At 46.8% G+C, this 11,455-nt stretch overlaps 1 protein-coding gene across 1 annotated transcript; it reads right to left on the bottom strand.

Annotated features, from left to right (window-relative positions):
- Nucleotides 1–320: 320 nt before the first annotated feature.
- On the bottom strand, nucleotides 321–11,006 carry pgbd5 (piggyBac transposable element derived 5). Its single transcript, XM_084667292.1, has 8 exons — nucleotides 10,479–11,006; nucleotides 6,053–6,235; nucleotides 5,555–5,805; nucleotides 3,961–4,095; nucleotides 2,874–3,054; nucleotides 1,508–1,705; nucleotides 1,280–1,385; nucleotides 321–880 (listed from the first exon to the last, which is right to left on the bottom strand). The coding sequence occupies exons 1-8, from the start codon at nucleotides 10,789–10,791 to the stop codon at nucleotides 685–687; spliced, it is 1,563 nt and encodes a 520-aa protein (XP_084523418.1). The 5' UTR covers nucleotides 10,792–11,006; the 3' UTR covers nucleotides 321–684.
- Nucleotides 11,007–11,455: the final 449 nt, after the last annotated feature.

Consider the following 11,455-nt stretch of genomic DNA (forward strand, 5'->3'; position numbering starts at 1 on the left):
ACCAGATGTTGCTCCCTGGATGACTGGCTAATAGTCTTGGATTATATACATCACCATCATCACTCCACCCAGCCATCTCCACAAGACGGACAAAAGATGATCAAATACATATTTTCTTAGCACACTGAACGAGAGTACATTATTATGCTTGTAGTCATGCAGCTTGTCAAACTAATGGTACTGAGGCATTTTATCTGTACAGTGGCTCTGGTGTATGTAGAGAGACGTGTGTCGGGTGGTATCTCCCTGGGAGCAGAGCAGATACAGGTCAGACAGGAGAGAGGGGGCCGGCTCTCCCAGTCTCTGTGGAGGGGGGGGGGGGGGGCTGTGTCTGACTTGGCACGGCTTCAGAGAGAGGGGTTTTAGTTTCTACAGCACGGGAGGAGTGTGTGTTTGTGTGTATGTGTGTATGAAAGTGCCTGCATGTCAGTGTTTGTTGGCGTGTTTGCACGGGGGAAACAGTGTGTGCCAGTGTGTGTCAGTGTGAAACACCTAAGACTACGAGAGGGAAAACACATCATATTTACAATGTATGCGTGTATCTGTGTTTGCGTGATATAGAGAGAGAACGAAAGACGGTAGAGTGTGAATATGCGCTGCGTGTGTGAGTTTACACAATGTGCATGTTTAGTATATACAGAACACTAAAAGTGTGTATTTTACAGTGGGTCTTAGCCTGCTGCTTCACTGTGTGGGGGAACATTCGTCCAAGTCCAGCAGCTCCCTGACCAGTCTCTCTCCGAACTGGGCCCGGCTGTAACGCTTGACATGGTAGGCGTCGGACAGCTTGTACAGGATGTAGGCGTTGTTGATGGCGATGCTGATCGTCAGCCAGAACACCTGCTGCCACGTCTTGTTAGGCTTGTGGAAGATGAAGTACCTTGAGGGGAGTTAACAAACACACAGATTGGTTCGTCAGAAGTGAAGAGATCAGATTGTATAGACAGAGTTGGAGTGGCACATCTAATTGGCTCCACTCAAGTGGGTGGTATTTTTGATTGGCTAAATAAGAGGTGGGGAGCGGCTTGTTCAGGAGCATTCCAGCAAGTTGAGATATAAAAGAGATCCTACGTGTTTTCTGACATGACCGCACCGTTACTAGGCAACAAGCATCTGAATCGACTGAAGGCTGTCGACCATAGAAGAAAACCGATAACACATTTGTAAAAACGCATTTGCAGACAAGAATTCCGTTTTGACCATGTCGTGATCACCAGACAGGATTAGCAGCTGTCAGCAGGCTGGAGGGTAGGAGGCCTGGCGGGCGTCTGGTACTCACTTGCTGTACTTGTCGTCGTACTTGCAGATGTAACTAAGGTGAGCAGCGAACGCCTCTACCGCCAGGGGACACTGGATCTCTCCGCTCTTCCTCTTGATGATCATCCCTGAAACACACACACACACACACAGAGACATGAAGACACTCGGCAGAGCTCTGGGCAGCAGAGCACACTAAGGGTGGGTGTGTGCAGTATGAACTATTTCCATATCCCCCAGACCTGCTTACCTTGCTTGGTGGGAGAGTAAGCGTTGGTGAGGAAGCGGAAGTGGCCCTTGTTGTACCAGCTGATCAGGGACATGTTGCCTCTCATCATGGTGCAGGATAGGCCACGCTGCTGGGGAGTGGAGGTACTGACCAGCATGCACTGGGGCAGGCCCGTGCAGTCACTCTTCCTGGTGCTCAGCAGGCCGCAGCAGTAGATCTCTGGTGGACAGGCAGACAGAGAGACAGACGCAGGGAGTCAGATGGCTGATCGGTTAGGGAATTCGACTACTAATCAGAACGTTGCCGGTTCGATTCCCGGCGGTGCGAAAAATGACGTTGTGTCCTTGGGCAAGGCATTTCACCCTACGGGGGGAATGTCCCTGTACTTACTGTAAGTCGCTCTGGATAAGAGCGTCTGCTAAATGACTAAATGTAGACAGACAGACTAACAGATAGACAGACAGATAGACAGCCTGACAGGAAAAAAGGTTAAGTGAATATGTCATGTTTCATTTTAGAATGAAACTAAGGGGACTGTGGTAATGACAGTTTCCATTTTTGGTCTAATTATTATTTGATGATGTAGGGGAAAGGAGGAGGAGGGAGGGGGGAGACAAAGAGGACTCACAAAGGACAAATCTCTCCTCCTCCCTCTGTTGTCTTTATCTTCTGATTATCAGACTATAGACAACCGTGGTGCTGATATTTGAGGGTGGAAAGTGATTCATATCTGTGCTGTGTGTGGTGGCACGTGCATGTGTCTATGTCAGTTCCAAGGCTACAGGAAGCTTTAGATTAGAACCTCTTTGTTGTGTGTATTTGTGTTCTGTGTGTGTGTGTCTGTGTGTGTGGGTGTGTGTGTGTGTGTGGTGAGTGCCTCTTGTGTACCTCTCAGTCTCCTTCACTCACCAAACTCTAATCTGTTTATGACAACACTGGGATCAGAGAGAGAGGTCCACTCCTAAAGATCCTCAGAAGAGGACTAGTCCAGTTGCTGGTTCTGGAATCAGTGTGTCGGCATGCTGTCAGGGTTGTCTCAAGGTCAAGGTCCTAGTGCCTGCTCTGTTCTCCCTCCCGTTTGCTAGCCGGAGGTGTTTACACACGGTAATTAAAACTGCAGGGGTTTTAGGAGGAAGTGGAGATGAGGAATGAGATATCTTGCACAGAGATGAAAGGGGGGTGGGAGAGGACAGAGAGGGAGGGAAGGAGGGAAGGAGGGAGGGAGGCAGACAGAGGGAGAACAAAAAAAGAATTCTTGCTAAGAACCAAAGTGGGTGTCATGGAAGGGCCACACAGATACCTAGGGACAGTCAGTCACCTTGAATGAAAAGTCACAGAGTGAGGGAGAGAATGAGAAAGAGGGAAGGGGGGGGGGGTGAATTGCGACCTTGTTTCTGGAACTCCTGGAAGAGGTTGAGGCTGGTGATGCTGGGTCCTGTGAACACGATAGCGTTGCGCCCGGACAGGTTATGGCACAGTTGCTTGGCCACCATGCTGTGGAGCTGTGGCTTGTTCTTCAGTGCGGACAGACCGTCCACCCCCTGACCATCCTTCAGGTGGACATAGATCTGGACCAGGAGGACAGAACCAGACACCACATAAAGGATCATTTCAAGTCAATTAACCTCTTATGAAAGACATGGTTTTGGCAAAATTATATTTGTGGTTATTGATTGTTAGTGGGCATAATATCCAAAAGCTCTGCATGATTCAATTGTTAAATGAAAAATGTAGCCTTCATCTCCGACCCTCAGCCTGGTCCCCCAGCCCCAATTACCCCAAACTCAGCCCCACGCCAAGCTCCCAGTGCCTCATGCACAGCCCCCAGCCCTGTTCCCTGGCCTCCATTCCCCCAGCCCTGTCCAGAATTCATCTGGCCTATTAAACCCCTACTCTGGCGGAGCAATCTTGTTAAGTGGTGTGTTTGCCCTTCTCTGTCTGCTTCAGCTCCTAACCCCTGCTCTACTAATGCCATCCCATTACCCTCATTTTTCTTTATTTCTTTCTTAATTTGTTCCCAGTGGAACATTTCACTAAGTGAAAGCAATGTAGCAGCAAAGGAAGACGGTTAAACTGACTGGAACCACTAGATAGTGTATGTGTGTGTGTGTGGGGAGTGTGTGTGTGTGTGGGGGGGGGGTGTAGGTGTGTGGCTGTGTGCACATGTGTCAGTAAGATGTCTCGTTCCCTGCCATTGGTGCAATGCTGTGCCCCAGATGAACAGCTGTCTTATGTAAGCCTGAGAGAAAACAGAGGGGACTTGAAGGTGGCTGCACTGTGTTGGCAAGGTGCAGCAAGGGCACTGCATAAGAATCATCTTTTCTTTCTCTCACTCTTTCTCTCACACACTCATATACACGCACAGGAGATGCAGCAGGCAGGGGAGATGCAGCAGGCAGGCAGGCAGGGGACACCCCCCCCCCACCCCCCCCCCCCCCACACACACACACACACACACACACGGCATGGTGTACCTGGCAGATGAAGCCGGTGGAGGTGCACTGCCTGACCCAGAGACTGAACTTCCTCTTCTTCCTCTTCCTCAGTTCCCTCTCTGTACAGGTGGTGATGAAGACAGGGTCCTCATCGATCAGAGGCTCATGGAGAACCTGTAGGGCCGATATCACACACAGCACAGGCTTACCTTAATGTATGGATGTGTGTGTGTGTGCTCTCACCATTTAGTCCCCTCAGGTCTGTATCTGACACACCCTAAATCAGATGATATTGAGTTCAGCCGTGTTACCTGGGGAACTGGAAGATGGTGAGGTTGACAGGATATCTTTCTTTGGTCTTGAGAAATATATGCCGTATATGGCATGCTACTGTATTTCTCACATCCATCCACAGAAACATGTATGTGTGGTGTGTGTGTGTGTTTGAAGGGGTGTATGTGTGGTGTGTTTGTGTGGGTGTATGTGTGTGTGAAACAACATATTTTGTCAATAAAAGTGGGTCAATAACTTAAAGCTAAGCAGAATTGTTTCTGGCTGGCGTAAGGTCCAGCATTTTGATTCACTTTTCCAAATGTTTATGTCATCAGTGTGGTTTGACATCAACTCCCTCTCTCCCTCTCTCCCTCTCTCCCTCTCTCCCCCTCCCCCTCCCCCTCCCCCTCCCCCTCCCCCTCCCCCTCCCCCTCCCCCTCCCCCTCCCCCTCCCCCTCCCCCTCCCCCTCCCCCTCCCCCTCCCCCTCCCCCTCCCCCTCCCTCCCTCCCTCCCTCCCTCCCTCCCTCCCTCCCTCTCTCTCTCTCTCTCTCTCTCTCTCTCTCTCTCGAGATTTGAGGTGTTCATTGGACCACAGAACAGGAGGTTGACATACTGTCAGAGAAAACGGAACATTTACATTGGAGATGGGGGATATTTTCTCCCGAAGACATACAGAGAGAGGAGAGAGCGAGGACATTCATTATCCCTTACCCTGAGCCAAAGCCCCCAGCTCCTCTCCACCCTCTGACAGACTCAGGTGTCTTGACTATTTGGATTATTTAAATAAAAGTTTGCATTTACAAATGCTACCAACCCAGTTGAGTGAGACAGGAGTGAGCTGGTTTAGGGGGTAAGGGAACTCTGAGGTGAGACTCATGCGTTGGTAAAAGGAGGGAAGGTAAGAGTGGTAGGATAGATACAGTCCAGTTTCAAAATGTAAAAACACTTGTATTGTCAACTTTGAAATATGTAATGGCTGAATAAACTGAAGCGTAAATCCTAGTGAATTCTCTGAATATTTATTTTAGTTTTTCCTTGCTGGAACAGAAATTGGACAAATAAGATGGTCTGTCCTACTTCCACAGAAGAGAACCTTGCCAGGAGTCCGTCTGTGTGAGAATCCTCAGGATCTGGCTCACGTCACTCAGCCGGAGCAGGTTTAGTGACGGCTTCACTCACTGTGCTTTGGCATCTCTCTGAACATAATCTGGGTCCCTGTGTTTAACAACCCAGTTACTAAACACATCTCACTGCTGCCTAATGGAAAACCAGTTCACACTGAACAGGAGGACCCACATTGGATCATGTTCACTCAGACAGATAATGATTTATGTGTGTGTGTGTGTGTGTGTATCCCACCTGTGTCTGTGAGGGTCTGAAGGAGCAGCTGAAGGACTGCTGCAGGGAGTCCAGGAAGGGCTGGATCTTGTACAGGCCCTGGCTGCCTTGGCCCTGGCTGGAGCGGAAGGCCACGATGTGGAAGTACTTGAGGATCTTCTCGAAGCGGGCCTGGCTCATCTTCAGGGCGATGCTGCGGTTGCTGAAGAAGCCGCTGCTCCAGATGCTGAGCACCGACTCACAGCGCTGCACGCTGGTGGACGTCATGAACCCTGCAGGCCCAGTTAGGACCAGGTTTCATTTGGAACGATGTTTGTTGCATTTTGTAATATTCTCACGAGCAAACTTAGGCTATATCACGTTCATCAGAGTAAATAGGTAAAATGTAGTGTGAAGTGGGTAAATGTCTGAATGAAGAAGAAAATGTGAGTCAAGTTTTTTATTTCAGCTGTAGTTATGTCATTGTTTACTCTAGATTTAATGCAAGATGTTTGATGTAATATGACGATATGTTCTTACCCAGGAAGGACTTCATTTCTGCAACAGTGACGGAACGCCACCCCTCATCGATGCCAAAGCGTTCCTGGTACTTTTTGGCGTACATGTTGGTCTGAGTCACCATGTTCTGAATGGCATTGTCAGGAACAAAGAGCTGGAAAAAATCCAGTGCAGAGGAGGTGGCGGCCATTTTCTGGGCGGGGCCTGAAGAGTGATGAGAGAGTAGGGAGATTCAAACATTATTGATTCAGTTAGCGTGAGTGGCTGTGGACCGTAGAATAGAAATACTCAATTGAAATCCACTGCCAGTCGGACAGAAATGTATCTGCATGCCATGCATTTTATTAAAGAGTGTGTTCACCATTCTGTCTGGCATTTTGTATGTTGTATACCCAAGGACAAGAGAAAACATTCAAAGCGTCATAAAGGAGAGTTAATTAGTCATTTCAATTCAGTCTTGACTACAATAAGACTACATCCCTAAGAAAACATACCATGTCCAACCTGCTACCTAACAGCTTAATTCACATCTCAACTCAGAGTTACTGTATACTAGCACAGCTGAGCTTAAGCTGCTTCTTAAAGATCAGTTCATAGAATAACATCCTCATCTCTGTTTCTTGGATGGTTGTAGGTCATTGATGAGCTGTAGGCTGTGGTTCACATTGACTCAATGTGACAGCAACCATACTGCAATCACCACGAGCTCTGTCTCCCTGAAGCCAAACAGGGAGATTCAACGGTTAGCCTGGTAACTCTCATTAGTCCAATCAAAGAAGCCTTCCTGCTTTCACTAGTGGTGTATTGATTTGAGTGTCTATGCTCCTCAACCCAAGGCTGTGCTTCTGAGTGTGAACATGATTCTCTTATTGACTGGTGTAAAGCGTACGTGTTTGAACACACTTGAGGAAACAGAAAGGTGCTCTGGATGCAAACCTTTGTATTCCTTTGTATTCCAAGTTTCTTCTTGTTGTCGGATACCGTTAGCAGAGAGAAAAGGGACTACAGATCAATTCCTGACTTAATGAGTTACTTCCAGTAATTGTTTTCAAGAACTTGCAAAAATGTCCTTCTCCAGCTCAGTATGCCTGGAAGACTATCTTGGCTGCTTGACCAGATGGTGAAATTAATTAGCGAGGCGGACTACTGCCAGGTCCTCTTCAACTTTGTGCCAACTAGATTAGGTACCCGGCGGAAACAAGGATTTCACAACGGACCACAACTACAATAACCAGACAGTTCCAATGAGGGTTCTGCTTCCTCTAATAAGTACACAGGATACCTCCCAGGTTAGATGACAGTTCCAGCAGCAGTCAGACCCACAGTATACCCAAACCTTCCTAACCTCAGCTCTCCAACCCATTACAGGTTTACAACATGAAAGCAACCTGTGAAATACAGTGTGGCTGCAGAAAGTTTCATTAAACATAATTGGGGATGTGACCTAAATATAACTGCAAAATGAGCAGCACTTCTGGTGAAATTAAGTTGTTTCATGCCCTTCGGAAAGGTTCCTCATAAAAATGATTTCATTTTCTTTTTTCTTTTTTTCTATCCGTACCCCGAGCTACACTCATCCATATCTTCCTTTTCAGAGAATTAAGAATTTCATGAGATAATTCTTCTTAAGATATTGTGTGAGAGAAAAAAGGATTCACTAAGAATTCACTGCAAGCACTGCAGATACAGTATACTTAAACCCACAGTAGTACTCATGTTCAGTATTCAGTATATCAATACTACTCTTATAAGAGGATATTAAAATACATTGGGTTATATAGACCTTTTCTAAAATGCATAATATAAATAGTCACATCAAAACATCTTTCAAACTGTGGAACCATCTAAAAAACAGAATGTGATGGGGTGAGTGTATGACTGGTGAATGTGTGACTGCTGAGTGTGTGGATCATGGCTTGAGGAGATATGCAACGCCAGTCTTGGTAAAGAGATAGAGACTAATGTGAAAGCTTCATCACCATACAAATGTTACATAACCCACTAGGATGCATCTGTAATCCATATCGTGGTCCTATAGCACTTTACTCTGCAGGGATTTCCGACAGATAATATCCATGACCGTGTCTGAAAAGAAGAGGGCGGAGCCCCCGGCTGACCCATCCCACATGAAGAACTCAGAAACACAAAACAACACGTCCTTAGCTTCAATCCGCCTGCACTGTCCCACAGCGCGACACTGCGGCCTCCTCCATAGTCCTTCTCCACAGGTTATGATTTATGTATGTCAGCACAGCAGCTGTCCCCAAGGAAACCTTCTGTCACATACTGTAGAGGCAGTCAGCAGATCTGGATACACAACTCAAACCCAGATTTCAATCTGTCAAGCCGAACTCGCAACTCGGAAGTGTCCATCCTGTCGTCGTTTTTTGTTCAACACCATCTCTCCATCTATTTACATCTCTCCATCTGTCCACTGCCTTGCTGTACGTGTGTTGTCCGATCTGGTGCCTAATGGCTGGAACATGGAGCAGACACTGTGAAGCTCAACCTGGACCAGTCCTGTTCCAGACACTCATTCAGCCAAACGCCACAAACTAACACACACCTGCTGACAGCACTCAATGTGTCAACAGAGGCTTGCATTGCTGCTAGCATGGATGACTGACAGGATCTGGGAACATAATCTGAAGCAGGCACACACACACACACATCTGTACCGTACTGTACAAATGAAGCCACCTGAGAGTTATATTGACCATGTTCAGATTCAGTGTGCATGTGCTGTCAGCTAGAACACCACATGTCACCTCCTGTGTTACTGCCTCATGGGAGAACCAGGGCCTTGGTCCAGACACAACCCCTAACAACCAGCAGGACAGAGGTATGCATGGTTACGGTTCAACAAGGTGGTTGCTAGATCATTTCACCTAAATGGTCATGAGGCCAGGCTTAGCTACTGTTATCTGTTATCTTACACCTCACATCCTTTCAGGGCCCATTGGTCTTTAAAGAGCCCAGCCCCAGTCCTTAAGCATATCCCTGATCCCTGAACATACCCATTCCAGGTGTACCTTGTCTTTTCGGTGGACAGAACCAAGTGCCCCCCTGTCGTTGGTTTCCGTCCAGACCAAACCCTCCCAAGGCTGCTCTACCCAGGCTAAAGCAGGCTACCAGATGGGGACAGGATGGCATTATCACCAGTCACATCTGTTCCTCAATCCGATACCAACCCCTATCAACCATTCACTGTAGCCTTTTGAACACTTCCCCAAAACATCTCAAATCCCCACACCTTGGTTACCACAACTTACAATTTTTCATTTACATACTACATTTTTTAATCCTAATGAATCAAATGATTACAAATGCCATCCATTTCCAGATGTATGCTTGTTTTTAAGGCTACCATGTTGCAATTTACAGTCTGGTTAGTTTGGTTTGAGGACAGATTGTCAGGGCTGTTTTGTGGCAGCACTGCAGAAGCCAGGGGAGTTCTTCCCTCAGTGAAGCTGCCCTGGGCAGGTGGAGCAGGAGGCAGCGAGGATGAGAAACACACTGACATTACAACTCCGGCCTGTAGTCACTGATTGGACGCTACACCCTAAATGGAGATGTATGAGGGGAGACAGAAAGATAAAGAGAGGGGGAGAGTCAAACGCACATCTCTGGGTGAAAGAGTGAGTGTGTGGGCGTTATAGTTTGTCTGTCACGACTCTGTCTTACAGGAAGGAGCTCTCGCAAATATGCATGCATGCATGCATGTACTGAACACGTGAACACAAGAACATGCATATGAAAATACACAGTTACAGACATTGTGAAAACATTTCTAACAATAGCTATTACACTATTTTAGTGTAATAAGGAAATAGTGTGAGGTAGATGTTGTATGTTTGCACTTATTCAAAACTGTATATTTTCTTTTCCCACCCCCTCACAAACACACACACATGATCCAACTCTAATACCACAAAAAGCTATTCCACAATACTTATCTGTTGCCTCAGAACAACAAATGTGCCCAAACTAAGCAATTACAAGCGTAAGCCACAATGAAGACTTACTCTATCATATGTATGAGTGTAACAGTGGAATTGAATAGACTAAACAACTGAATAAACAGCAGACCAATGCTATGTATACTACATTAAAGGAAAGATGACCAACACAGACAGGGTTTCCACACCTTTTGACCCATCGATTTCCATAACTTGTCCATATTGTAGTTTATTTTCTTAACCAAATATCAGTGTAAAAGACTTGCCAAATGTTCTATCTTGCTCTTTTTTAAACACACAAACACACACTATTAGACAATAGTTCAGTGTGTGTGTGTGTATCAGACCAATAGCCTATTGCACAGTGATTTGGCAAATAATTCATAAGTATGATTCGGAATTCAAAGCATCCCAATGGGTGGGAGATATTACAGTACGAAAATATCAAACTGCAAGTTGTGTTTTCATTCCTTTGTAATAAAACGTACCATATGTGTCCGTGTAGGGGGGCACAGTGATGTCCTGCAACGTGTCGCTCCATCCGTCCTCCTCTGCCTGGCTCTTTGACACTGAGCCAGGGGGACCTCCGCCGCTCAGACTGCTCCCACTGTCACCTGCCCTCTGCTCATCGGCCTCCCCGGTGTAGTTATCTGAATTTGAGTCGCCTGAGGTGCTGTAGAAGGGGTTTTCGCTACTGTCATCTCCCGATTCCCCAAAAACGTCATCAGAGATCTGCAGACTCTCGTAGCGGCATCGGGCCGCCTCAAGCAGCGACAGCGCCTTCCTCCCACACTCCGCCATCGTTCGTTGATGCTCTCGGTGGTACAAGGCACGGTATTCTGCATGCAACTATTCACGACTGTGAAAGAACCCGTGCAACACACACCCTCCCTAGTCTTCCCCGCTGTCTGTTATCAAAATTATACCGTTTCCTGCTGTAGGCGCTTTGATGTGACTTCAAATGATCCCCCTTCAAAGCGCGTGGACCCGAGGGGAGCTCTCCTCACCTTGGGTACTGGAATTGCTGCCTGCGAGCTTCACACTGAAGAAGATTTTCAATATTTATTACCCCTCTGCGTATCCGGGTTGGGAGGGACCGACTTATTCTCAGGCCGTGTGAGGAGAAGATCTCATTGAACAGTGGTCTTCTCCATCACCTGACCCAGTCTCTCCCCTTCTCTAACCAATAGCGATGACTTCTCACAAAACGTCGAATAACACGAAATTATGACTCGGTTGATAAATCGCAAATAAAACAAAACTCTTGTGATTCCTGCGTATACTCAAGACTATATGATATATTACGCTACATTAAGATTATTTTGGCACATTGATAGGCCTTTGATGCTAAAACGTATTATGGTACAAAAACAACAGCCTATCTCAATATCTACGAAATCAGTGTGACGATCTGTTTCTAGCTCATCCTCAAACCCTTTAATCCTTTCAGCACATTCCCCTTGGC

Source organism: Hypomesus nipponensis, chromosome 11, assembly GCF_054491055.1.
Source record: "Hypomesus nipponensis isolate SF chromosome 11, ASM5449105v1, whole genome shotgun sequence".
Taxonomy (NCBI): Eukaryota; Metazoa; Chordata; class Actinopteri; order Osmeriformes; family Osmeridae; genus Hypomesus; species Hypomesus nipponensis.

Excerpts from the sequence above, each read along its gene's own strand:
- pgbd5 (XM_084667292.1), bottom strand. The coding sequence starts at position 10,791 with ATGGCGGAGTGTGGGAGGAAGGCGCTGTCGCTGCTTGAGGCGGCCCGA. Across the intron at positions 6,236-10,478 it reads CCCCTACACGGACACATATG|GCCCCGCCCAGAAAATGGCC; the intron begins GTACGTTTTATT and ends ATCACTCTTCAG. Across the intron at positions 1,386-1,507 it reads TTACTCTCCCACCAAGCAAG|GGATGATCATCAAGAGGAAG; the intron begins GTAAGCAGGTCT and ends TGTGTGTTTCAG.